The 27,474-nt window shown below is 47.7% G+C and overlaps 2 protein-coding genes across 3 annotated transcripts in view; one reads left to right on the top strand and one right to left on the bottom strand.

Annotated features, from left to right (window-relative positions):
• Nucleotides 1-19,932, bottom strand: part of Bcap31 (B-cell receptor-associated protein 31) — a 35,466-nt gene extending 15,534 nt beyond the window's left edge. The window contains exons 1-4 of one of the 2 annotated variants that reach the window (XM_013035400.1): nt 19,911-19,932; nt 18,343-18,478; nt 16,223-16,323; nt 12,081-12,228 (exon numbers count right to left, since the gene is read on the bottom strand). In XM_013035400.1, the coding sequence (XP_012890854.1) occupies nt 12,081-12,228; nt 16,223-16,323; nt 18,343-18,434 (341 nt within the window). In that variant the 5' untranslated portion in view covers nt 18,435-18,478; nt 19,911-19,932. Of the gene's footprint in view, nt 1-12,080; nt 12,229-16,222; nt 16,324-18,342; nt 18,479-19,718; nt 19,787-19,910 lie in introns of those variants that run through there. The other variant, XM_013035399.1, reaches the window with a different exon arrangement.
• A 427-nt stretch (nt 19,933-20,359) lies between these two features.
• Nucleotides 20,360-27,474, top strand: part of Abcd1 (ATP-binding cassette, sub-family D (ALD), member 1) — a 27,170-nt gene continuing 20,055 nt past the window's right edge. Inside the window, exons 1-2 of the mRNA XM_013035300.1 lie at nt 20,360-21,558; nt 25,902-26,082. Coding sequence (XP_012890754.1) covers nt 20,659-21,558; nt 25,902-26,082 — 1,081 coding nt within the window. The 5' untranslated portion in view covers nt 20,360-20,658. The remainder of the gene's footprint in view (nt 21,559-25,901; nt 26,083-27,474) is intronic.

Here is a 27,474-nt window from a genome sequence, read left to right as displayed (position 1 = left end):
CACCACATAAGCAAAAAGAAAAAAGCCAGAAGTGGCGCTGTGGCTCAAGTGGTAGAGCGCTAGCCTTGAGCTGAAGAGCTGAGGGACAGCGCCCAGGCCAAGTTCAGGCCCCATGACCGGAAAAAAAATAATAAAAAATAAAAAAAGATAAGGCAGAAGCAGTTGTTCTTAAATGTGGCACACTTCATAAGAAAGGTATCCCCAAGTATCCAAGAAGTAGGAGAGTGCCTCAAAGTCTTGTGTTAATAGGCAACAGAAGCAGGTAAAAACCTAAAATGCTTTGGCTCTGAAACTGAACTCTTCCCACTATCCCAATTGCCACCAGCAGCAAAACACAGGGGTAAAGCAGGGTCTAACCTCCATGTGTCCTGACCCCAACTAGCAGAAGCTGGTGCTACTCATCAGGCTTTTCCCTAGATCTGGTTCTCTCTCCCATGACTGACCCTCCATCTTTCTTTTCCCTGCCCTGTTTCCTTTCCCTTTCTGCATCTTCTAGGCCTTTCTTCCCTTCAACATGCCCAACCCTGCTTTCCTGTTCCCTGAGGCATGCCACCCCCCCACACCCGCTCCTGGGCCCTACTATACTTTTCCTTGCTGTCTCTGAGATCCTGGGCAGATCCCATGAGCAGCTCACCCTGGATTCATCTCAATTTTTTTTTTTTTGCAGTGCTGGGTATAGAATTCAAAACCTTGTTCTTGTTACACACGCACTCTACCACTGAACTACATCCCTAGACCTCACCTACTGATGAAGCTGCTTCCCTTTCCAACAATAAACCAATTCCTGCTAGGCACCAGTGGCTCACACCTATAATACTAGCTACTCAAGAGGCTGAGATCTGAAGATTGAGGTTCAAAGTCAGCCTGGGCAGGAAAGTCCATGAGACTCTTATCTCCAATAAACCACCAGAAAACCTGAAGTGGTGCTGTGGCTCAAGTGGTAGAGCACTCGCCTTGAGTTGAAGGGCTGAGGGACAGCGCCCAGGCCCAGAGTTCAAACCCCACAACCGACCAAAAAAAAAAAAAAGAAACCAATTCCTCACATTCAATATGCTCAGAGTAAAACCTCCCAGCCACTAGTGCCACGGATCACCTGCTCCGTCTCCCACCCTGGACTCCCGCCACTATTGCCCTGATTCAGGCCATGAATAAAGACCTTTTACAAAGTCTGCCTGCTTCTAGGCTATCCTGTTCTACTTCATCCCATGACACCTTTGATGATTATTAGTCTATGATACAGTGCTATTGAAATACTTGGCTATTACTCACCTAGAATTTTTTTGGAGGGGTCTGGTCGTGGGGCCTGAACTCTGGGCCTGGGTGCTGTCCCTCAGCTCTTCAGCTCAAGTCTAGTACTCTTACCACTTGAGCCACAGTGCCTCTTCCGGCTTTTGTTTTTTCTGCTTATATGGTGCTGAGGAATTGAACCCAGGGCCTCATGTATGCAAGGCAAGCACTGTACCACTGAACCACCTTCAGCCCCTCACCTAGAAATTTTTAACTCTGGAATACTCTGCCCTGTCCCCTGCCTCTCCAGATCAATCTACCCTATCAATCAGGATGTATGCATGTTTAGGAACTGAGCCAGCTTCTCACAGTGACATGTATATAAACATAGAAAGGAAATAGGTAAGTAGAGCAGCACACTCTAAATAGGATTAGGAGGCCCAAAGAAAATCAGACCAGGTAAAGCACATACATATGAGGGGCAGAGAACTTAAGGAAAACCCTGGATTTAATTCCATGCCCAATACATGCCCAACACGTGCATGCATGCACATGCACGCATACGCGCATGCACACACACAAAAGTTCCTTCAATAAGTATGTGCTACCAAATTATACTCATCTTCAGAGATATGAAAGGGACTGGGAGATTAGTCTTTAGACTTAAACCAATACTAATAGGAAAATATACAACTTTAGTTCACAGATTATATACACATGGAAAGACCAAAAGTGGGCTGAAAACTATTCATATTAACAGCTTCTGCTATCACAAAGAACATGCATTTGAACCAGGACTGGGAACTAGGCTCCAATCTTGGTAGTCTCTCCTGAATGACAAACAAGCTGGGCACCTGTGGCTCATACTTGTAATCCTAGCTACTCAGGAGGCTGAGATCAGAGGGTCTAAGTTCAAAGTCAGCCCAGGTCACCAAACCTGAGACACTCTTGTTTGCCAGTCTTGGGGCTTCAAATCAGGCTAGCACTCTACCACTTGAGCCACAGCACCACTGCTGGCTTTTTCTGAGTAGTTCATTAGAGATAAGAGTCTTATGGACTTTCCTGCCCAGGCAGGTTTTGAACCGTGATCCTCAGATCTCAGCTTCCTGAGTAGCTAGGATTACAAGCGTGAGCCACCAGCTCTGGCTCTGAGACAATCTTATCTCCAGTTAACCAGCAAAAAGCCAGAACTGAAGCTGTGGCTCAAATGGCAAAGCACTACCTTTCAGTGGAAAAAAGCAATAGCCTCAGGCCTTGAGTTCAAGCCCCAGTAACTGGCAGATAAGCACACACACAAAAAAAGAACTACACAATCCAAGTAGGCACTCTCAGAGGTGAGGTGGTGTAGCTGGCCGAGTTTCAGATAAACCCTGTTTAACAGATAAGAATACTTAGACTAAGAGGAGAAGGTTGCTTATCCGAAGCCATCCAGCTACTAAAAAGGCATCACAGAAATGCAAGCTTCCTGACTTGTAATTCCTGTGCTGCTACACACCCAAAAGCAGACACCCCAAGTAGGTAAAGGCATATGCTGCCAGCTGTGCTCCCAGGGAATTTGGGCATCCTTCTACACTAATACCTACCCTATGCATTAAGTGCTATATTACATTATTCAATGTCTTTCTGTGGGAATAACTCAGGTACTTTTCTGGGGCTCATACTCGCACTTGGCTTGCTTGCCTAACTGGCACTTTACCACTTGAACCATGCCTCTAAGCTGGTCACCCCAGGAACATCTTATGCAGAGCAAGGCTCCAAAGTTTGCTGACCCCACAAAACAATACTCATAAACAGATTTGACTTAGTAAAAAGAGAGATATCATTTCTGATCTTCCATACAGGCATGCGTATGATTACTAATGATGGGTCCCATTTTTAAAACAATGTGTACAAGTAAAAGTCAAGTGTAGTGGAACACATCTGCAATCCCTGCATTCAGGAGGCTGAGGAAGAAGTTCAGTGTTAGCCTGGGCATTAAAACCAGTCTGTGGTCTCTGTAGTGAGACCTTGTCTCAAATAAAAAGAATGTCTATAAGTCTGGAAGGACATATATGAGAACACATAGAATAAAAACTATTTAAGGCCAGGTGCCTGTGGCTCACGCCTGTAATCCTAGCTACTCAGGAGCTAAGAGCTGAGGATTGCGGTCTGAAGCCAACCCAGGCAGGAAAGGTGGAGAGACTCTTATCTCCAATTAACTACCAGAAAACCTGAAATGGAGCTGTGGCTCAAAGGCATTAGCCTTGAGCACAAAAGTTCAGGGACAGGGGGGCTGGGAAGGTGGCTCAGTGGTAGAGTGCTTGCCTTGCATGCCTGAGGCCCTGGGTTCGATTCCTCAGCACCACATAAGCAAAAAGAAAAACCGGAAGTGACGCTGTGGCTCAAGTGGTAGAGCACTAGCCTTGAGCTGAAGAGCTGAGGGACAGCGCTCAGGCCCAGAGTTCAGCCCCACGACCGGACCCAAAAAAAAAAGTTCAGGGACAGGGGGGCTGGGAAGGTGGCTCAGTGGTAGAGTGCTTGCCTTGCATGCCTGAGGCCCTGGGTTCGATTCCTCAGCACCACATAAGCAAAAAGAAAAAAGCCGGAAGTGGTACTGTGGCTCAAGTGGTAGAGTGCTAGCCTTGAACTGAAGAGCTGAGGGACAGCACCCAGGCCCAGAGTTCAGGCCCCACGACTGGACCCAAAAAAAAAATCCAAAGGGTGTTTTTTTTTTTGCCAGTCCTGGGGCTTGAACTCAGGGTATGGGCACTGTCCTTGAGCTTCTCTGGCTCAAGGCTAGCATTCTACCACTTGAGCCACAGTGCCACATCTAGCTTTTTCTGTTGTAGTAATGAGGAATTGAACCTAGGCTTTATGCATGATAGGCAAGCACTCTTCCATTAAGCCAATATTCCCATCCCTGTAACATGGTTTCTGAAAGCAGCAGCCCAGCAGCCCAGATATTTGCTGTGAATACTTTGAATGCTTCTAACATAGCTGAAAGAGTTCCGACCAACATAAATACATCTTAAGGAATGAAACCCCAAGACTCAAGTTGGAAGTACATATGATTTAACCTATAGGTAATGGACACAGGGAGGTATAAAGCAGTGCCACACAAGCCTTGCTGGAAAGGTCACCAAGGAGCTTCTTTAAATGGAGGTACTTATCAGTGGGCCCAAGAAGCATGTTCCCTAGCCGGGCACCAGTGGCTCAAACCTGTAACCCTAGCTATTCAGAAGGCTGAGAGCTAAGGACTGAAGTTTGAAACCAGCACAGGCAGGAAAGTCTGTAATTATCTACAATTAACTACTAAAAATCTACAAGTAGAGCTGTGGCTCAAGTGGTAAAGCACTAGCCTTAGACCAAAAAAAAAAAAAAAAAAACTTAGGGATAGCGCCCAATCCTTGAGTTCAAGCCCAAAGATGGGCAAAAAAAAAGCCATGCTTGCAGCAAGCCAGGCCCTATAGGGAGACTGATAGACCCCTGCTATGTTCAGGAACAGTAAGGTGTCAGGGTACATCAGTGGCAATGTTGAGAAGGTTAAAGGAACAGAATATGCCATAGGCTAGAAATGAGAGATAGAGCCTGGATTTTCTTTTCTTTTTTTTCTGGGTCCAGTCGTGGGGCCTGAACTCTGGGCCTGGGCGCTGTCCCTCAGCTCTTCAGCTCAAGGCTAGCTAGCACTCTACCACTTGAGCCACAGCGCCACTTCCAGCTTTTTTCTTATGTGATGCTGAAGAATCGAACCCAGGGCCTCATGCATGCAAGGCAAGTGCTCTATCACTAAGCCACCTTCCCAGCCCTGATCCTGGATTTTCTCTAGTAAAAATTTTATAGTGTATAGTAGTACACTGAGGGGGAGGCAAGAGGATCCCTTTAGCCAAAAGTTCAGCGAGGCGTTGGTGGCTCACACCTGTAATCCTAGCTACTCAGGGGGCTAAGATCTGAGGATCTCGGTTCAAAGCCAGCCCAGGCAGGAAAGTCTGTGAGACTCTTATCTCCAATAAACCACCAGAAAACCAGAAGTGGCTCAGGCGGTAGAACGCTTGCTTTGAGCTGACGAGCACAGGGACAGCGCCCAGGCCCATAGTTCAAGCCCCATGACCGACCAAAAAAAAAAAAATTTCAAGAACAGTGTGGACAATGAAGATTAGATGTAATCTTAAAATTAAAAAAAAAATTAAAAAGGCAAAGAGGCTGGATGCTGGTAGCTTACATCTATAGTCCTAGCTCCCCAGGAGGCTGAGATCTAGAGGATTACTTGAAGGCAGTCTGGGCAAGAAAGTTCATGAGATGCCATCTCCAAAATAACCAGCAAAAAGCTGACCTGGAGGTATGGCCCTGACTCAAACCCAGGTATTAGGGGGAAAAAAGCAGATAATTATCTAACCAATGACTGTCTACGTATAACAAAATACTACAAACTGGTAAGAACTAGAAGAGCCTATAGGTGTGCAAGTTATCTACCTTATATATTTATATTGATTTAGTCTCCTTGAGATAGGAGGAAATCATGTCATTTGCAGGAAAGTGGGTGGAACTGGAGATGAACATGTTGCCAGGATAAGCCAAGCTAAAAAAGCCAAACATCACATTTTCACTCATTTACAGATTCTAACACACATATACATAGAATATGAATGTACCAGTGGGATTGTTTGAGGGAGAGTGTTGGAGGGAGTGAGTTTGATCAGGATATACTGTATATCTGTTACATGTACGAAAAGATGTCACAGGGGCTGGAAAGGTGGCTCAGTGGTAGAGCGCTTGCCTTGCATGTATGAGGCCCTGGGTTCGATTCCTCAGCACCACATAAGCAAAAAGAAAAAGAAACCGGAAGTGGTGCTGTGGCTCAAGTGGTAGAGTGCTAGCCTTGAGCTGAAGAGCTGAGGGACAGCGCCCAGGCCCAGAGTTCAGGCCCCACGACCGGACCTCCCCCCCCCACCCCAAAAAAAAAGAAAAAGAAAAATGTCACAATGAAACCCTCCCTTGCACAACCAGAATGCTAAAAAAAAATTTATGCCAGGTGCTGGTATCCCTGGAATACTACCTACTCAGGAGACTGAGACCTGAAAAATCACAGTTCGAAGTCAGCCTAGGCAGGAAAGTCCATGAGACTCTAACCACCAGTAAAAAGCTGGAATTTGGAGGTATGACGTAGTGATAGAACACGATCCTTGAATAGAAAAGCTAAGGGACAGTGTCCAAGCCCCAAGTTCAAGCCCCAGGTCTGGCACACACACAAAAAAGATTAAACATCCCTATTACCTGTAGCTCTCTCTAGAGACAAGACCATAGAGAAGGCAAAACTAGGTATTTCTCTTATTTGTATTTTTCAAGGAGGGGAAAAGTTGGGTATCAAACTGAAAGCCTTCTGCATACTACATAACCACTCTACCTTCTGACCACATGCCCAGTCCAACATTTCTCTACTGTTTGAAAAATGAGAGAAGAGCTTTGTTTATATCTGCTTATGATGAAGAATAATTTTGTAATTCAAGGAAATAAAGAATGCAAGGTGCCAGTGGCTTATGCTTCCATTCCTAGCTACTCAGGAGGCTGAGATCTAAGAATCCCAGTTCAAAGCCATCCTAAGCAAAAAGTGTTTCACAAGACTCCTATCTCCATGGGGCTGGGAAGATGGCTCAGTGGTAGAGTGCTTGCCTTGCATGCATGAGGCCCTGGGTTCGATTCTTCAACACCACATAAGCAGAAAAAGCTAGAAGTGGTATTGTGGCTCAAGTGGTAGAGTGCTAGCCTTGAGCTGAAAAGCTCAGGGACAGCGCCCTTGCCCAAAGCTCAGGCCCCATGACCGACCAAAAAAAAGACTCCTATTTCCAATTAACCACCAAAAATCTGAAAGTATAGCTGTGGCTCAAATGGTTGAGTGCTAGCCTTGAGCAAAAAAGCTCAGGAACAGTGTCCAGGTCCTGAGTTCAAGCCCCAGGATCAGCACAAAAAGAAAAAGGAAAAAAATTAATAGAGGATGGCTTTATTGTATTTTTCTTGTCAGTTGTGGGGCTTGAACTCTGGACCTAGGCACTGTCCCTCAGCTCTTCAGCTCAAGGTGAGCACTCTACCACCTGAGCCACAGCACCACTTCCAATTTTCTGGTGTTTTACTGGAGATAAGTTTCACAGGGCTGGGAAGGTGGCTCAGTGGTAGAGCGCTTGTCTTGCATGCCTGAGGCCCTGGGTTCGATTCCTCAGCACCACATAAGCAAAAAAGAAAAACCAGAAGTGGCGCTGTGGCTCAAGTGGTAGAGCGCTAGCCTTGAGCTGAAGAGCTGAGGGACAGCGCCCAGGCCCAGAGTTCAGGCCCCACGACTGGATCCAAAGGAAAAAAAAAAAAGAGTTTCACAGACTTTCCTGCCTGGGCTGGCTTTGAACCGTGCTCCTCAGATCTCAGCCTCCTGAGTAGCTAGGATTACAGGCATGAGCCACCGGTACCCAGCTCTGGCTTTATTGTTTGAAGTGTTTCCTTTAAAGAAAGTGAGAAATACAGAGTCTAGAGGGAAGGAACAGACAGGATGGGGAAAATGACGAAGGGGTGACTCTGATCAGGAAGTACTAGACATTTAGATGGACATGTTAAATTGTTCCTTTGTATAATCTTTTGCAATTCAGAAAATAAAACATGAACCTGAGTGTGGTGGCATGTACCTTGATATTCCAGCTACCTAGGAAGCATAAGTATGAGGACTGAAGTACGGGCCGATTCAGCCAAAAAGCAAGACCCAATTTTCACCTGCCTACCAAGTACAAAGCCCTGAGTTCAAATCCCAATACTGAGGGAAAAAAATCTTTGGCTAAGATCCAATAAGAACAGAAATTCCAGGCTGGGAATGTGGCTTAGTGGTAGAGCGCTTGCCTAGCATGCATGAAACCCTGGGTTGGATTCCTCAGTACCACAAAAACAGAAAAAGCCAGAAGTGGTACTGTGGTTCAAGTGGTAAAGTGCTAGCCTTGAGCAGAGAGGCTCAGGAGCAGAGCCCAGATCCTGAATTTAAGCCCCAGGACTGGCCAAAAAAACAAAAACACCCAGAAATTCCACAGGGTATGGTGGCTCATGACTGTAATCCTAGCTACTCAGGAGGCTATGATCTAAAGATCAGGGTTCAAAGCCAGCCTGGTCAGGAAAGTTCATGAGAGTCTTATCTACAATTAACCAGAAGAAAACCAAAACACATACTATGACGCAAAGTGGTAGAACACTAGCTTTGAGCAAAAAAAGCTCAGTACCTAGGCCCTGAGTTCAAGCCCCAGGACCAAAAAAAAAAAAGGAAGGAAGGAAGAAAGGAAGAAAGGGAGGGAGAGAGGGAAGGAGGGAGGGAAAGGAAAAAGAGAAGAGGTCATTATGTGGAAAATGAACTACACAATTTGTAGGCAGGAATGGGAGGGGGAAACTGGGGGAAAGCAATGGAAGGGGTGATACTGTCCAAAAAAAACCAAAAATGTACTCAATTACCTGACTTATGAAATGTAATCCCTATGATACAACATCCTAATAATAATTATATATATGGGGCTGGGAAGGTGGCTCAGTGATAAGAGTGCTTGCCTTACATGCATGAAGCCCTGGGTTTGATTCCTCATCACCACATAAGCAGAAAAAACCAGAAGTGGTACTGTGGCTCAAGTGGTAAGAGCACTAGCCTTGAGCTGAAGAGCTGAGGGACACTGCCCAAGCCCAGAGTTCAGGCCCCCACAACTAGCAAAATAATAATAATAATATGTATGTATGAATATACATTTACCCCCTTAGGTCGTGGGGCTAGAACTCTGTCCCTGAGCTCTTCGGCTCAAGGGAAGTGTTCTACCACTTGAGCCACAGCGCCAATTCCAGTTTTCTGGTGGTTAATTGGAGTTAAGAGTCTCACAGGCTTTCTTGTCCAGGCTGGCTTTGAACTGCAATCCTCAGATCTCAGCCTCCTGAGTAGCTAGTATTACGGCATGAGTCACAGGCATCTGGCTCTATTTTTTTTTTTAATGAAGTCATGCTTAACACTGGTGGCTCATGTCTATAATTCTAACTACTCAGAAGGCTGGAGGTTCACTATTTGAAGCCAGCTGGGCAGGAAAGCTCATGAGACTCAGAGTTAACCACCAAAAAGCTAGAAAAGGAGCTGTGACTCAAGAGGCAGAGTGCCAGCCTTGAGTGGAAAACTGAAGTACTCAGGCCCTGATGTCATGCTCCAGTACCAGCAAATAAATAAGTAAATAAAACACTAAAAGTAAAACAAGTCTACTATAAAGTCTACAGTGACCTACAATAGTGTCCTAGGTCTTTACTATTTAACAACTCACAAAAGAATTGCCATTCCTGCAAGCTCCATGCATATGAGCCCCACACAAGTGTATGGGGTTTTTTTTGTTCTTTTTCTCTCACTTTCATAATAGTACTGGGCCTTGAACTCTGGGCCTGGGCACTGTCCCTCAGCTCTTCAGCTCAAGGCTAGTGCTCTATCACCTGAGCCACAGCGCCACTTCCAGCTTTTTTTTTCTGCTTATGTGATGCTGAGGAATCAAACCCAGGGCCTCATGCATGCAAGGCAAGCGCTCTACCACTGAGCCACCTTCCCAGCCCTGAACTCTTTCCTTCTTCACTTGGTTCTCTTGCAGTCATTCAGAATCACACTTAGTCTTCTTAGTATACTAAGTATGCTTCCCTTTTCAGTCTCAGACATGATCGATACTTTTTTGCTAAAAATTGAAGACATGTGTCAACTCTATTCAGTCTTTTTCACTTCTTGACTGTCCTAAATTTCAGGATGCCAAGCTTTCAGATTGTCTGTCACCAGATATACCTTCAGCCAAGCATGGTAGTGTGTTATCCATAATCACAGCTACTTCAATGGCTGAGGCAGGATGATGATACACCTGAGGCCAGGCTGAGAAATTTAGTGATATTCTGTCTCAATATTTGTAAACAGTGGGGCTGGGAAGGTGGCTCAGTGGTAGAGCGCTAGCCTTGAGCTGAAGAGCTGAGGGACAGCACCCAGGCCCAGAGTTCAGGCCCACCACCGGACCCCCCAAAAAATTTTATAAACAGTGTATGGGTAGTGTGGAGGCTGGGGATGTAACAGTGTTGAGTGCTTATTAAGCTTGTGTTAGGACGTATTTCAATCCCTTGCAACACCAAAAATAATTTATGTGTCTGTATATATACATAAATACTGCAATGTATAAGTAAATATTAGTGCAGAGGGTATAATTCAATAGTAGAGCTTGTGCCTAGAATGTGTTAAGCCCTACATTCAAACCTCAGCAGTGTGTGTGCACAGCCAACACACATACATATACACAAGTGATGACTCAGCATACTAAAATACTAAAGAGACTGAAAGAGCTGAGTGACCTCCTCCTAAAAAAATAAGTTTGCGCCGGGCGCTGGTGGCTCACGCCTGTAATCCTAGCTACTCAGGAGGCTGAGATCTGAGGATTGCGGTTCAAAGCCAGCCCGGGCAGGAGAGACTGTGAGACTCCTATCTCCAATAAACCACCAGAAAACCGGAAGTGGCGCTGTAGCTCAAGTGGTAGAGCGCTTGCCTTGAGCTGAAGAGCTGAGGGACAGCGCCCAGGCCCAGAGTTCAAGCCCCACGACTGACAAAAAAAAAAAAAAATAAGTTTGCTTTGCCTTTTCCAACTTGAACCCACGTTGTCCAAGGTCACCTGAATGACTAAGTCTATTTCCTAAAAAGCTAAAACCTGGACAGGTAGTTACTCTAATGTCTAGTAAAACAGGACATACCAAGTAATTTGAGAACAATAATCCCTTCAGCACTGAATCTTGAGTCTTTAAAGGCATAAAGCTGGGTAGAAAATTGCCATCTGTAATTCCAGGCTGAGAATCCACACATTTATTTGGTACTATCATCTGAATAGTCCTGAAAATCCTTATGTTGAAATCTAACCTCCATTGTAGATATTAAGAGGTAAAGCCTATTAGGAAATGTATAAGACTTGAGGGCTATGTCCTCATGAATATGTTAGTGCTATATACAAGACCTAGAAGGAGCTAGGTTAGGTTCTTTATGCCATTCTCTCGTGTGAAGATACTATTCCTCTCCTCTAGAGGATGTTATAGCGGCCCTCATTAGATATCAAATTTGCTGACATCTTTACCTTTGACTTACTAACATCCAGAAGAGAAATGTCTACTGTTTATAACTTATCCAGTTTTAGGTATTTTGTTATAACAGCACAAATGGACTATGACTTGGCTTCTTAGCCCTAAACTACACAGTAATAATACCTAATACCTTCATTCATCCTTAGTCTGAGCTTATGTCTACTTCTCTGTCAGGTCCCATAAATCAAAACTCATGTGAGGGCAGGAGAGAATAAACAGGGCTCCAAACTGTAATAATCTGTACTAATCTGGCTTTGCTACTTGTGGCCCTAACAAGGCTCTCGATTTAAAAACAAAACAAAACAAAACACAAAAAACAACCATGGAATACAACATGCCCACACCAGGTAAGTCCCTGGAGACAGGTCAGTCTCAATCTCTATCAGTTTTTCCTACTCTATTCAGATCAGCAACTCATACACAAAGGCTCTTAGTCCTCTGGACTCCTCACTAAGGACTAATAGGCATTGTCATTTACTTCAATCTACATGAAAATAAAGTATAGGATATTAACATTATTTACCCTATGAATGTGGCTAAGATGGGGGTTTCTGGGATTCGGTCAGTCTTCTCCCACACTCCATCCTGCCTCAAGAGGGCAACTGTGTGGCTCCCCAAACACAAACAAGGCCTTTAGGTCTTGGCCAAAGGCTGAGAAAGAGTTGAAGCCACGCCCACATAGCTCCATATTCAGGACTAAAACAGGACTTACTACACACCCCCAGCCCCTCCCTACTCACAAGGACAGCAGCAAGGAAAAGCCAGCAATGTAGAGATTTCTCTGGGCACGAAAAAGTTTCATGTGGAAATGTTCCATGGCCCCAGGATTGTTCTGCAGGTTCACCTTTTCAGTAACATCATCATACTTCCGAATCTCCCGTACAGCATCTATGGCAGATCAAAGGAGACCAGGACAGTTAGCTGCCTCTTGGGTAAGTGAAACAAGTAGCATGAAATGGTTGTGCATCACTAACTTCAAATTCAACTTCCTGTAGAATTCTACATGAAGTAGGAGACTATCAAAAAGGTTCAGTCATCAGATCTTCCCCTTTAGCTTTTCAAACATTAATCCCGGTCTTATTCTACTCAGACCACAAGCTTACTCTATACTTCAAGATGTTAACCAAGGCTGACATATTGCTGGCAATGAGAACCACTTCCCTTTCCCAATTTCTCAAATTTTCAATTTGAGCTTGCTGTTTCTTCTCAAGTCAGGCCACTAGCTAATCTACTGATATGCCAGATTCCTGTTTGAAGAACATTCACAGGCCTGCTTAGGAGGCATGAGCTACCTGGGTGTCAAGTTTCTGCTCTTAAGCTTTACAAATTTGATTAAAAAATGAATTCATAGGAGTCGGGAAGGTGGCTCAGTGGTAGAATGCTTGCCTTGCATGCATGAGGCCCTGGGTTTAATTCCTCAGCACCACATAAGCAGAAAAAGCCAGAAGTAGCACTGTGGCGAGTTGAGGGACAGTGCCCAGGCCCAGAGTTCAGACTCTATGACCGAATTTTTTAAAAAATGAATTCATAGCCAGGTGCCAGAGGCTCATGCCTGTACTTAGGAGGCTGAGATCTAAAGATCACAGTTCAAAACAGTCTGAGCAGACAAATCTAAAAGACTCTTATCTCCCCAATTAACCACCAAAAAGCCAGAAGTAGAGCTGTGGCTGTAGTAGAGTACTAGTCTTGAACAGAAAAGCTCAGTGACAGTCCCAGGCCTTGAGTTCAAGCCTCCAAGACCAGCACACACAGAAAAATTTCAGGCTCATTTAAAGTTCAAACAGAAGTTTCTTTTTTGCCAGTCCTGGGGCTTGAATTCAGGGCCTGAGCATTGTCCCTAAGCTTAGCACTCTACCTCTCGAGCCACAGTGCCACTTCTAGCTTTTCCCCCATATGTGGTACTAAGGAATCGAACCCAGGGCTTCATGCATGCTTGGCAAGCACTCTATCAATAACCATATTCCCAGCCCTCAAACAGAAAATTTTTTTAAAAATTAGGTCAGGTGTTAGTGGTTTTGCTTGCAATCCTAGCTACTCAAGAGGCTGAGATCTGGGGATCGCAGTACAAAGCCAGCCTGAGCAAAAAAGTTGGTGAAACGCTTATCTCCAATTAACCACAAAAAGCTTGAATGAAACTTGAAGTGAAACTGTGGCTCAAGAGGTTGAGCACTGGCCTTGAGCACAAAGCTCAAGGACAACACCTAAGGCCCTGAGTTCAAACCTCAGAACAGGCACAAAAAAAGGGGCTGGGAAGTTGGCTCAGTGGTAGAGCGCTTGCCTTGCATGCCTGAGGCCCTGGGTTTGATTCCTCAGTACCACATAAGCAAAAAGAAAAAAAAACTGGAAGTGGTGCTGTGACTCAAGTGGTAGAGCACTAGCCTTGAGCTGAAGAGCTGAGGGACAGTGCCCAGGCCCAGAGTTCAGGCCCCACGACCGGACCCCCCCCCAAAAAAAAAAAGAACAGGCACAAAAAAAAGCGAAGGGATGGGAGCTGGGAATGTGGCTTAGCATACATGAAGCCCTGGGTTCCTCAGTACCACATAAACAGAAAAAAGTAGCACTGTGGCTCAAGTGGTGACTTAAGTGGTAGAGTGCCAGCCTTGAGCTGAAGAGCTGAGTAACAGTGCCCAAGCCCAAAGTTCAAGCCCTAGGATCAAAAAAAAAAAAAACTAAATGATAGTGCTCAGGACCTGAGTTTAAGCCCCACTACTGGCATACAGAGAAGGTCAAACATAGCTAGGCACTGTGACTAATACCTGTAATACTAACGATTCTATGGACAAAAATTTTGTACACTAATCCCTTCCCCTCAACTAATAAAAAAGTTCATTTCAGTGTCTGTCATACCATAGGAAGAATAAATAGGAAGATCACAATCAGGCAAGATTGGGCATGAGACTTTATTTTTTTTTAAAAAGTAGCAGCTAGGTGCCGGTGGCTCATGCTACTCAGGAGACTGAGATCCTCAGATCAAGATTCAAAGCCAGCCCAGGCAGAAAAGTCCATGAGACTCTCTCTCCAATTAACCATCAAAAAAGAAAGCCAGAAGTAGAGCTATGGCTCCAAAAGATCAAGGACAGAGCCCAAGTCTTCTGTTCAAGGTCCTGGACCAGCACGAAACAAGAAACAAAAACAAAAGCAAAAAGGGATGAGCCCATGGTTCAAATAGTAAGCAACTGTCTGGCAAGTGCAAGGTGTAGAGTTCAAATCCAGTACTGCCAAAATAAAAAGTATACAAACACAAATACAGCAGAAAATCCAGAAAAATTAAATATGATAACATAATCACGCCCAGCAGAGTATATGATAAAAATGTGACCATCTGAGCCAAAGACACCAATAGTCACATCACCTTACATTACCTACTTTATTATACCCACTGTGTGTGTGTGTGTGTGTGTGTGTTGTATGTGTGTGGGGGGGTGTATACATGTGCATGCGGACATGTCCCCATGCATGTGCACAAGAGAGAGGTGAATAGGAGGGCTTGAACTCAGGGTCTCATGCTCTCATTTGGCTTTTTCGCCCAAAGCTGGCACTTTACCACTTGAGCTACACCTCCACTTAGGGCTTTTGGGTGGTTAAATGGAGATGAGTGTTACAGACTTTCCTGCTCAGGCTGGCTCTAAACCTCAATCCTTAGACCTCAGTCTCCTGAACAGCTAGGATTATAGGCATGAGCCACCAATGCCCAGTTTTTTTTATGCCAGTAATGGAGCTTGAACTCAGGGCCTCATGCTTCTTAGCCTTTTTTGCACAAGGCTGGTATTCTACTGGTTAAGCTACCTCAACTTATTTTTTTTGGTTGGTCAGGGCCTACACCAGTCCTTGAGTTCTTTGCTGAAGGATAGTACTCTCCCACTTTGAGACACAGTGCTACTTCCAGTTTTCTGGTGGTCAATTGAAGATAAGAATCTCAGGGGGCTGGGAATATGGTTTAGTGGTAGAGTACTTGCCCAGCATGCATGAAGACCTGAGTTCAGTTCCTCAGTACCACATAAACAGAAAAAGGCAGAAGTGGTGCTATGGCTCAAGTAATAGAGTGCTAGCCTTGAGCAAAAGAAACTCAGGGACAGTACCCAGGCCCTGAGTTCAGGCCCAAGGATGGCAAAAAATAAAGCCTCAGAGATGTCTCTGCAGACTGGCTTTTATCCATAATCCTCAGATCTCAGTCTCCTGAGTAGCTAGGATTATAGGCATGAGCCACTAGTGCCCAGCTCATTTGCTTCTTTTTAAGACGAACAGAAAAAAAGAAAAGAGAGTAGCCCTGTTTCAAGACTGCAAGAGAAGAAACTTCACTACCATGTGCATGACTGGTGAACAACACTATTTGCACCAGGGTCATGAACCAGTCAGCTGCTCTTCAATTCAATTCTACACTGGCTCAGAAATATTAAGTGGTCACAATTAAGGATGAATAAAGGCCACTTGGTATAAGCCCATATCTATTAATATGAGGTGCCTCTAAAGTGAAAGCCCTACTAAGCAGTCAGCAGCATATCCTTCATGGATGAATAGAACCTCTTCTCCCAGAGAAAAATAACCAGGGCATTTAACTGGTCTCTCTTTTTTTGTCAGTAGCAGGGGTTGAACTCTGGGTCTGGACACTGTCCCTGAGCTCTTCAGCTCAAGGGGAGTGCTCTACCACTTGAGCCACAGCGCCACTTCCAGACTTTCCTTCCCAGGCTGGCTTTGAACTGCAATCCTCAGATCACAGCTTCCTGAGTAGCTAGGATTACAGGCGTGAGCTACCTGCGCTTGGCTGGTCTATCTCTTGAGAATCCAAAGCTGTTCTCTGTATATCCAAAGTGGCACAGAATTTATAACAGAAGCCACAACATAAGGCCTAAGTCAGGTAGCCACACCCATCCCAAATTCTCACCAATAACCAGCAGCACAAGGATGACGATGAGAACCACAAAGAAGGTGTTGCCATAGGTCACTACTAACTCCACAAGGCGGGACTTGAAAATCTTCTGCCATCTGTGAAAAGATAAAATCATGGTGGTTGAAGAAAAATTAAGCACACGTAGGATCTAGGCCCTAAGCAGAATAGAAAGCCATAGTGGCACTCTTCTCCAGTGGCCAAAGGGCCTGTACAAAGTCAACCTCAGCTGCTTATATTCTCCACTTACGTTCCAAAAGAGTGCTTAATAAAAAGATGCTCATTTGTGTACAGAAACATCTAGAGATCAAGTCTTAAAACACTGGCTGTTTCTAGTGAGGGAAACTTACTTTTCATTGTACTCCCCTTACAATATTCAGACTGTTTGCCAAATATATCCAGTATTTTGGTGGGGGGAAGGGGTTGCCAGTCCTGGGGCTTGAATTCAGGGCCTGGGCGCTGTCCCTGAACTTCTTTTTGCTCTAGGCTAGCACTCTACCATTTGAGCCACAGCACCACTTCTGGCTTTTTCTGTTTAAAATACAACCCAGGGCATGCATGCTAGACAAGCACTCTACCACTAAGCCACATTCTCAGCTCCTATATCCAGTATTTCTTAATCTTTCTACATGACAAAAATGGTTTGTCTATACCTCCACTACCTTGGATTATTATAAAAAGGACACCATACTTTACATCTATAAATATTCAGGATGTGCCTCTAATAAACATCCTTCAGAAGTATCGAGTAAAAATGCTCAGGGAGGGCTGGGAATGTGGCTTAGTGGTAAAGTCCTTGCCTAGCATGCATGAAGCCCTGGGTTAGAGTCCCAGAAAAGGCTAGAAGAGGTGCGGTGGCTCAGGTGGTAGAGTGCTAGCCTAGAGCAAAAAGAAGTTCACGGACAGTGCCCAGGCCCTGAGTTCAAGCCGCAGCACAGACAAAAATAAAATGTTCAAGGACCACACTGAAGCTCTGAGTTCAAGCCCCACAACCAACAAAAAAAGAGATTTACATATTGTTAAGATTAGTAAGCTACCTTCACTGTCAAGAGACTGAGCCAGAAAGCCCAGTCTAATTACCCTTTTTTGAGAAAGCCCAATAGTCACTTTTTTTAAAGTTTGTTAGAATTGAGACTTGAGGGGTTCTGATTTAACACTTAATTGGTAAGTGCCCTAAATCTATCTGATTCTTAGCTCCCCTACCTTCTCCCTCTTATTTCTTTTCTGAACATACTTTGTGTGAAGCAGTCTATCCTAAAAGTTTCCCAGATTACAACTCCATGGATCCCTCTGTTGCTGCATTCCCTCTAAAACATTTTCAGATTTGGTTTTTGACAAGAATATTCTTTAGGGGGCTGGGAAGGTAGCTCAGTGGTAGAGTGCATGCCTTGCATGCCAGAGGCCCTGGGTTCGATTCCTCAGCACCACATAAGAAAAAAGAAAAAAGCTGGAAGTGGCGCGGTGGCTCAAGTGGTAGAGCGCTAGCCTTGAGCTGAAGAGCTGAGGGACAGCGCCCAGGCCCAGAGTTCAGGCCCCATGACGGACCCGAAAAAACAAAAAAACAAAGAATATTCTTTAGTATCCTACATGTGATGACATAGTCTTATTTATGACATGCTAATTTAAAAATAGAAATAAGATTTTTATGCTTCATGTACAGTGAATTTATAACTGATCCTCTTCATTAAAAGGAAATATGGCTTCATCATAGGCTGAATAACGCCCATAAAACTACTACGAAATGCCAGCAGAGCATCTGAAACAATGTAAGCCTGTGGTGCAAATGTTCTGAATCCCTCACAGCCCTGGAGCCAAACGGTAGACAGAGGAGAGGGGCACCTAGAACTTCCAGCTAGATCGTCTCTTTGCTAAAAACAGAAGGTAAGCAGTAGAAGATAATAACTCAGCAATATGTGACCAAACAAAACTATGTGAAGGATTGGCAAAATTTATTTATTTATTTACTTATAAACTCCTGCAAATCCTCTATCCCAGACAGGTTCTACTTGTTTCCATCTGGCCTCAATGTCAGGGTCCATCAAGTCTGCATGCTATACGACTGGGACATACATATGCACCCTCCTAGTTTGCTTTCCTGCTTGCTCAACAGGCCATACCTTTTGGGAGAAATGAAAGGAATGCAGAGAAGCAACACAGCAAAGACCTCTGCATAGAGGAAGGTGGCAACTGCAGTCCACTGCAGACTCATTCTGTCACCAGCAGGTTTCCAACAGGGAGATATGAGCTTGTTTCCTGGCAAGGAACAGAAGAAATAGGAGCCATGAGAGCTGGGCAGCCACTATGAACCCTGGATCCCTCCAGCTTTGGAGCCTTTAAAATGCTGGTAGGACTATTGGCCAATGGTGCTGAAGGCTAACAAACTTGTTTTACTGAACCAGTTACTTGAACAAGTCCATATATCTTTGTTGAAGACTGCTTTCAGTAGGGGAGTCCATTAGACTCCTTCAGATGTGTATAAGAAAGTGTTTTTCTGTGTCTGTGTGTGTGTGAGCACGCACCAGTTCCTGAGCTTGAACTCGGGGTTTGGGTACTGTTCCTAAGTGTTGAGTCTCACACTTTCTTGCCTGGGCTGGCTTCAAACTGTGGTCCTCAGATCTCAGCCTATGGGAGTGTAGTTCGAAGGTGTTTTTCTTAACAGAATATTATATAAACAGAGATTAGTTTTTAGCTTCCTTTCGACTCTCTTCCTGGGCAAGCAGTGCTCTGGGATAGTGTGTCAATGCCTGCCTCTGCCAAGCCCGCAGGGTTTCGGTGAAGGGCCGCCGCCCTCTCCCCACGCTCCTCTGCGCTGCACACTCTGCTCCTCACATCACACCAGGCCAGGCCGCGCCGCGCCGCGCCCCGCCCCCTCAGCGACCAGTAGGCCCAGCCCAAGCACTGAGAAGTCACTCCGCAGCCTCCGCTCTCCCGTTTTCTGCGCTAAAAAAGGTCTTCGATCGCTCCTGTGCCGCCTCCGGGGCGGGAGGTTATGCAATTCCTCAGAAAAGGCCCACCGGAGTGACCCTAGAGGGTAGGAGTTGGGGGACCAAGAGCAAAAGCAGGTCTCGACCGAGTCCCTCAAGGCCTCCTCCAAAGAAAGTTCTAGAACAAGCAAGTCTGCTCAGAAGCCATGGTGAACCCCAACGCCACCGAGCCCGAAAGACGCCCACGAGGAACCAAGAGCTATGAGCCTCCGGCGGCCGCAGCCGAGCACACCGTCCCCAAATCTTACACCCCACCGCTCCAGCCAAAAGAGAGCCGGCCCCGGCGCTCAGAGGGCCCGGCTTCCCCCGCCGCCGCCTCAGTTTCCCTCAGGTCGGAAAGCTTGGCTCCAAACGCCACCGCCCCAATTTCCCTCAGGTCGACCGAGCACCGACATTCCCCAGAACCTCTAGCCTGTCCGCGCTGCTTGCCTGCCTGCCTGCCTTCTCCGTCGAGGGGCTGAGAGAGCCTCGACTGCCCAGAAGCCCAAACCCGCACAGAGCCCGCTCACCGACTTTCTCACAGCCGCTGCGCACGCCCGCCGCAACGACCAAATTCTCTCCCCTCAGCCCTAGTCCCGCCCCTTACCCAACGGCCGGAAACCGGAAGCGCCTGCCGCGCTGCAACGCGCAGTGCCCCGCCCACAAGTCCTCCCTAAACCCCAGAGGCTACGCCCTCGGCAACTTCCCACCCCGCCCCCTACCTGAGGGCCTGTTGCTAGTGCCTTGAGAGGAAGCTACGCCTCGTGGCAAGTGAGGACTCTGGCTCCTCCCGACACGCTGGGGCGGGGCGAGGTGAGGCGGAGCCTTGGCGGGAAAAGAGAGGACCGCTTCTCAAATGTGCGCGGTCATTCCTCGCTTCCACGGCCCGGGAGTGGGCGGAGCCTAGCCGTTAGGCGAGGATGGGGGTGGGGCTCCCTCTATCCAGACTCCACCTCCCGTTCCTCCTCCGCCTCCTCCCCTTCACTGGACTCGCCTCTGGGGAGGGGTGGGTGGGTGGAGATTCTGGACTGGGTGGAGATTCTGGCCTGAGACTGTCTTTTCAGCAAGGCAGCGGAGCAGAGTGACGCGCCCTGTGCCCCCGGGAGGGGCGTCACCAGGGAGGGGGGCGGGGAGGAGCTGGAGGAGGAGAAGGTAAAGGGGAATACGACGCCCTCTCTGCCCGGACCTCTCGAGGCTCTGACCTCGGAGGTTAAAGGGCTGACAGTCGAGGGAACACAAGTTTCTCCACCTGGGTTGCCTTGAAGAGCCCACGACCCTGGGGAACCCTGGGCCCACCGTGCCGGGAGCCCTAGCACCCCCCGGGGCGCCTAAAGCGACAGTCACAGGGACCACTGCAAGATTTCCGGTTGCCTAGACAACGAGCCCGCGGTCAGAGCAACAAGCCCTGCCTTCCAGCATCTGCCTCGGGCACCAAGTCCCAGCCCAAGCCTGCCAGCCAGCCCAGGTGCCATGCCGGTGCTCTCCACTCCACGGCCCTCGCGGGCAACCACGCTGAAGCGTACGGCCATGGTCCTGGCTCTCACAGCCTACGGCGTGCACAAAATCTACCCTTTGGTGCGGCAGTGCCTGGCGCTGGCCAGAGGCCCCCCGGTGCCAGCTGGAGAACCCACGCAGGAGGCTTCCGGGACCACAGCAGCCAAGACTGGCATGAACAGGGTATTCCTGCGACGGCTCCTGGTGCTGCTACGATTGCTCTTTCCCCGAATCCTGTGCCGGGAGTCGGGACTTCTGGCGCTGCACTCTGCCGCCCTGGTGAGCCGAACTTTCTTGTCAGTATACGTGGCCCGTCTAGATGGTCGGCTGGCACGCTGCATCGTGCGCAAGGACCCTCGAGCCTTCAGCTGGCAGCTGTTGCAGTGGCTTCTCATCGCCCTGCCTGCCACCTTCATCAACAGCGCCATTCGCTACCTGGAAGGCCAGCTGGCCTTGGCCTTCCGAAGCCGTCTGGTGGACCATGCCTATAGCCTCTACTTCACCCAGCAGACATACTACCGTGTGAGCAACATGGATGGGCGCCTGCGCAACCCTGACCAGTCCCTGACTGAGGATGTGGTGGCATTCGCTGCCTCGGTGGCTCACCTCTACTCCAACCTGACCAAACCACTCCTGGATGTGGCTGTGACCTCTTACACCCTGGTTAGAGCGGCCCGCTCCCGCGGAGCTGGCACAGCCTGGCCCTCGGCCATCGCTGGCCTCGTGGTGTTCCTAACGGCCAATGTGCTTCGAGCCTTCTCACCTAAGTTTGGGGAGCTGGTGGCAGAGGAAGCACGACGGAAGGGGGAGCTGCGCTACATGCATTCCCGTGTGGTGGCCAACTCGGAGGAAATCGCCTTCTATGGGGGCCATGAGGTGGGGCTAATTGGGGTGCTGGGAACATGGCAGAGTGGGTGGGTGACTGGAAAGCCCAGGACTGCCAGCTTTGAACAATCGGGTAATGCATAGGCTATGAAAGATGGGGGGAAGATAGGAGGGCCTGGGTTGGCTGAGGTTTTAGGTGACACTTTTGTTTGAGCCTCTATGGCTCCCGCTCACTCCATTCCTGCAATCCCAGCCAAGAGGAGACACTAGCCATCTGGGAGCAGGGATGGCGGGACACAGCCTGCTGCCCAGCCTCTGCTGCGTCGCTGTGTCCTTTGAAGGCCAGCGTCCAGCAGAACTGGCTGGCCGGGCGGGCGAGCATTATGGGCATGACTCAGCCCAAGCGGAGGTTAATGAGCAGCATCCAGCATAGTGGCTGTAGCTGTGACAGTTCTCAAGGCTGAAGAGTCCTGGGCCTGCCGGGCTGGTGACCACTTTGACTAGCCACGGGCCTAGCTGCCTGCCAGCTGCCCTGGTTCAGAAATGTCTGGCCCCAGACGCTGCGGAGGCGGGACACACTTCCTGCCCACCCAGCAGCTTCCCAGTCCCCAGCATGGCTGCCTGTCTCTTCAGTCCCAGGCCTAGGACTCTGCTCTGTCTCCTTCCAGGGGTGGGCCTGGGACTGAGGAACTGGCTAGGAAAGGTTACTCCAGGCCAGTTCTCCCTTTATCTTGCTGCTGCCCCTCCCCCTCCTTGCGCCTGGGGTTGCAGCTGCTTCAAGCCCTGCTCTGTGCAACTCAGGTTTCAGTTCCCCTATGGTGGGGGGAGGGGCAGAATGACACCCATCTCCTGAACCCTGTGTACGTTCCCTGGGTCAGGCAGCCTCTGGCCTTGACCTTGTCTCTTTGGCTGTACATCATGTAGAGAAACAGACTTGTTTCTGATTTTTAAAGAGGGTTTGTCTCCTGACATGGCGGTGTCCACCTGTAATCCCAGACTCAAAACAGAGGGTGGGGATGGGGGGGAGGGGTGCAGGGGGAGTTCCCATTATTTTTCAGAGAGGAGCATGCTGGCTTATGCTGTTTCTGATTGGGTGAAAAAGGACTTGGCCTTGAGATGTAATCCTCCCTCCTGTTCTCTTTTTCCCCATATGCCAGGCCATGGTGCCTTGGCAAACAGCTGTGGCCTTGGGTGAGGAACCTGGCATATTACCAGCAGCTGCATAATCAGCCTTGGCCAGCTCCTAGTAGTACAAGCCTAGATTACCAGGGTACTCGATGAGGTGTGCACAGTTCAGGAAACATAGGTTGGGCCTGAGTAAAGCTCAGCTATGTGAGCAGCTGAGTTTTGGGGACAGCAGAGCACTGGTGTTTTGAAGGACTTCCTCTGGGCTTTCATCAGAAATAGTATGGTTGGTTGCCTAGGAGAGTTCAGTTGCAGAGGTGCCCTATGGGCATCTTTGACCATGGTTGGAAAGCTATATGAGATGATGTGAAGCCCCCTCACCCCCACAGGTGAGTTGATTGACCATGCTGTGCAGGCCTGGGGCCCACTCCAATCCCACTAGTTGAGATGTCACTGTGGACATAGGCCTAGGCTCAGATCAATAGGTTAGAGCAGAAAGGCAGAAGTGACTGGCTAGAGGGCAACAGCAGAGTATTCTGTTCATACTAGGATTTCAAACAAGGCCTCTTATTTTAATACACATATGCATTGTGTACACACACATGCACACAATCTCTTGCTTGAGAACAAAGTAAACCTTTCTTCATAAGTCAAAGCATTGGACTAGAGGTGTGGCTCAAATAGTAGAGCACTAGTTGTGAGTAGAAAAGGCCGAATGAGAAAGAGGGACCTTGAGCTCAATCCCCAGTACTGTCACAAAAAAATAAGTTCAAGCATCATTTTTACGAATCTGAACTGAGCGTCATCTGTGGCTCATACCTGTAATCCTAGCTACTCAGGAGGCTGAGATCTGAGGATCACAGTTCAAAGCCAGCTGGAGCAGAAGAGTCCATGAGACACTTATCTCCAATAAACTACTCAGAAAAAGCTGGAAGTGGTGCTGTGGCTCAAGTGGTAGAGCACTAGCCTTGAGCACAAAGACGCTCTAGGACAGTGCTCATGCCCTGAGTTCAAGCCCTGGGACCAGACAAAGAAAAGAAAAAAGAATCTAGTTCCCTTAACTTCCCTGCCAGTGTGCTCCACATTTTTGCACTACTTGGTACCTCCTTCTTGGGCAGATCACTTTGTCTCTCTGGGTATTAGTGTTTTACAATAAATATGAAAATATACATGCAGGGCTGGGAAGGTGGCTCAGTGGTAGAGCGCTTGCCTTGCATGCCTGAGGCCCTGGGTTTGATTCCTCAGCACCACATAAGCAAAAAGAAAAAAAGCTGGAAGTGGTGCTGTGGCTCAAGTGGTAGAGCGCTAGCCTTGAGCTGAAGAGCTGAGGGACAGCGCCCAGGCCCAGAGTTCAGGCCCCACGACCAGACCCCCCCCCCAAAAAAAAAAAAATATACATGCAGTAAGACCTGTGAGAATCTAATGGAGCTCATGCCTGTGATTCTGATTATGCAGGAGGCTGAAATTCAGAGGATCATAGTTCAAAAACAGGATGGTAAACAAAGTCCAGGAGAAATTTCCAAAAGAATCAGCACAAAGTAGGGCTGGATTCATGGCTCAAATGGTAAAGCACCAATAGAGCAAGCCAAGAGACCATGGGACCCTGAATTTAAACTCCAGTACTATGAAAGGAAGGAAGGAAGGAAGGGAAGGAAAGGAAAGGAAGGGAAGGGAAGGGAAGGGAAAGGAAAGGAAAGGAAGGGAAGAAGGAAGGAAGGAGGGAAGGAAAAAAAGGAAGGAAGGAAAAGAAGGAAAACCAAATGGAGAAGACATGAAAGCAGTTGGCAAATAGTACCAGACTGGCTGTCATCAGCTGGCATATATGCAAGACTAGGGCATATGTATCTCGACTGAGCCAGGAAATCCAAGACCCTGTAGCTACCTTTCTATGAGCATTTCCCAACACTTCCAGTATCCACTACCTGTGTGCTGCTGTCACCCCTTTCCCTGTAGAAGCAGGGAGTGTAGATGGAAGTAGGAGAGGCCTAGCCACTTCTAGGAAGGAGGAAGAGGCAAGCCGAGGTACAGGCCAGCTTGGGAGTCTACCTTCCTGATTTTGGTAGGGAAATGCAATGCAAGTTTCTTTTTTTTTTGGGGGGGGGGTCCGGTCATGGGGCCTGAACTCTGGGCCTGGGCGCTGTCCCTCAGCTCTTCAGCTCAAGGCTAGTGATCTACCACCTGAGCCACAGCACCACTTCCAGCTTTTTTCTTTTCTTTTCTTTTCTTCTTTTTTGGGTCCGGTCGTGGGGCCTGAACCCTGGGCCTGGGCGCTGTCCCTCAGCTCTTCAGCTCAAGGCTAGCGTTCTACCACCACTTGAGCCACAGTGCCACTTCCGGCTTTTTTTTTCTGCTTATGTGGTGCTGAGGAATCGAACCCAGGGCCTCAGGCATGCGAGGCAAGCGCTCTACCACTGAGCCGCCTTCCCAGCCCCGGCTTTTTTCTTTTTGCTTATGTGGTGCTGAGGAATCGAACCCAGGACCTCAGGCATGCAAGGCAAGTGCTCTACCACTAAGCCAACTTCCCAGCCCCGCAATGCAAGTTTCTTACAGAGAAGTACCCCAAGAAAGTAGCAGAAAGGGAGGCCTCAGTAGGTGAGACTGAGTTTTTCCAAATGAGGAGCATTGTGGTTTGCTCCGCTGGGCTAGTCTTTGCTTAATTTAGGATAGAAAACAACAGCTGGGGCCGGGAAGGTGGCTCAGTGGTAGAGTGCTTACCTTGCATGCATGAGGCCCTGGGTTCAATTCCTCAGCACCACATAAACAGAAAGGGCCAGAAGTGGCGCTGTAACTCAAGTGGCAATGTTAGCCTTGAGCTGAAGAGCTGAAGGACAGTACCTAGGTCCGGAATTGAGGCCCCACGACCTACCAAAAAAAAAAAAAAGAAAGAAAAAGAAAACAAGAGCTGATCACTTCCACAGGGAGGAGGTGCCTGGTGAGAAGGACATGAGAGGTTGTTGAGAGGGAGCCCAAAGAATGGACTCAGTAGAGGACAGAAAAGTTAACTGTCACAGGCCTGCAACCAGAAATTTCCCAGGATATAGGGAAGAGAGAGATAGTTAGAAAAATGAAGAGCTATTCTGGGGTGTCCTGTAGTACCATTACCACCATTACTTGTCTGAGATTCAGCCCCACCCAATTGTAATCCCCCAGCTCTTAGCTTTGTCATGGCCATCAAATGGTATTACTGTGAGTGAGCAGTACTTGGGGACGCTTACTGTAACCCCCACAGGGGTTGCCACAAGGCCTCTCAATGTGTGCTGTCCTGGCAGGTGGAACTGGCACTGCTCCAGCACTCCTATCAAGACCTGGCTTCTCAGATCAACCTCATCCTGCTGGAACGCCTGTGGTATGTCATGCTGGAGCAATTCCTCATGAAATATGTGTGGAGTGCCTCAGGCCTGCTCATGGTGGCCGTCCCCATCATCACCGCCACTGGCTACTCAGAGTCAGGTGAGACTCAAGACTGGGGGCTAAGGCCAGGCTTGTGGAGTTCAGTTGGCTCATCTGTCCCTTTTACCTGGGATGTTGAGGCCCTAGCAGCATCCTAGATTACCAGAGGTCAGGCTCTCCTCTTAGATAGATCCTTATTGGTTTTGGCCCTGCATACATCTCATACTCCCTTGTACCATCAGCTGAGCCTAGGACCACAACTCAGAAATACCGCATGCCTCTTTTATTTTTCCCCCTGGGGCATGAGGCTTCAACTCAGGGCCTGGGCACTTTCCCTGAGACTCTTCGTGCTCAAGGTTGGCACTCTACCACTTGAGCCACAGCACCACTTCCAGCTTTTTCTGAGTAGTTTATTGGAGATAAGAGTCCACAAACTTTTCTGCTCAGGCTGGCTTTGAATCATAATCTTCAGATCTCAACCTCCTAAGTAGCTAGGATTACAGGCTTGAGCCACTGGTGCCTGGCTACCACATGCCTCTTTAGCACACCTATGCACCCTTGCCCACCTGTCCCTATCCTCACTCCAACTTCAAGTTATAGAGAATACTTTGAGTGAGCCCCTTCGTTACCCCAGCTGTGGTTTTACCACCCCTAAAAGAGTACTTATGGATTATAGATGGTAGAAACTTCTGTCAAAAGGCCTTTGGAGGGATGGTGCTGGGAAACCTGTTCTACCAGTTCTTTTGTTTTGTTTTTGGTAATGGTCAGGTTGAATGTGTATGCACACACATGTGAGCATGTACACCAGATCTGGGACTTGAACTCGGGGCCTGGGTACTGTCCCTTTCCTTTTTTGTTCAAGGCTGGTGTTCTACCACTTCAACCACAGCTCTACTTCTAGTTTTTCCGTGGTCACTTAGAGATGAGTCTCTTGGACTTTACTGCCAGGGCTGGCCTCAAACTGTGATCCTCAGAACTCAGCCTCCTAGAGGCTAGGCCTACAGGTGTGAGCCAACAGCACCCAGCTTCTGATTGTCTTGATTCCATTTGTTCTTCTACTGGTTTACAGATTATTCATTCTATTTTCAGGCATTCAGTTGTTACCCTTGAGAAGGTTAACATGCTGCTCTAGGTTCTTAAAAACAGTCATGGGTTAATCAATAGCTCCCATCCTCTCAGACCTTAGAAACTTTTTTTTTTTTTTGTCTGTCATGGGGCTTGAACTCTGGGCATGGGCGCTGTCCCTTAGCTTTTCAGCTCCAGGCTAGCACTCTACCACTTGAGCCACAGTGCCACTTCCAGCTTTTTCTTCTTATGTAGTGCTAAGGAATCAAACCCAGGGCCTCATACATGCAAGGCAAGCGCTCTACCACTGAGCCACCTTCCCAGCCCTAGAAACATTTTACCTTAGAGAAACAAACCCCTCTTACCTGTCACTATAGCCATTGTGAA

Source organism: Dipodomys ordii, unplaced genomic scaffold (genome assembly GCF_000151885.1).
Source record: "Dipodomys ordii isolate 6190 unplaced genomic scaffold, Dord_2.0 Scaffold209, whole genome shotgun sequence".
Classification (NCBI taxonomy): Eukaryota; Metazoa; Chordata; class Mammalia; order Rodentia; family Heteromyidae; genus Dipodomys; species Dipodomys ordii.
The sequence above is the reverse complement of the archived record's forward strand: the minus strand, read 5'-3'. Positions and strand labels throughout refer to the sequence as shown.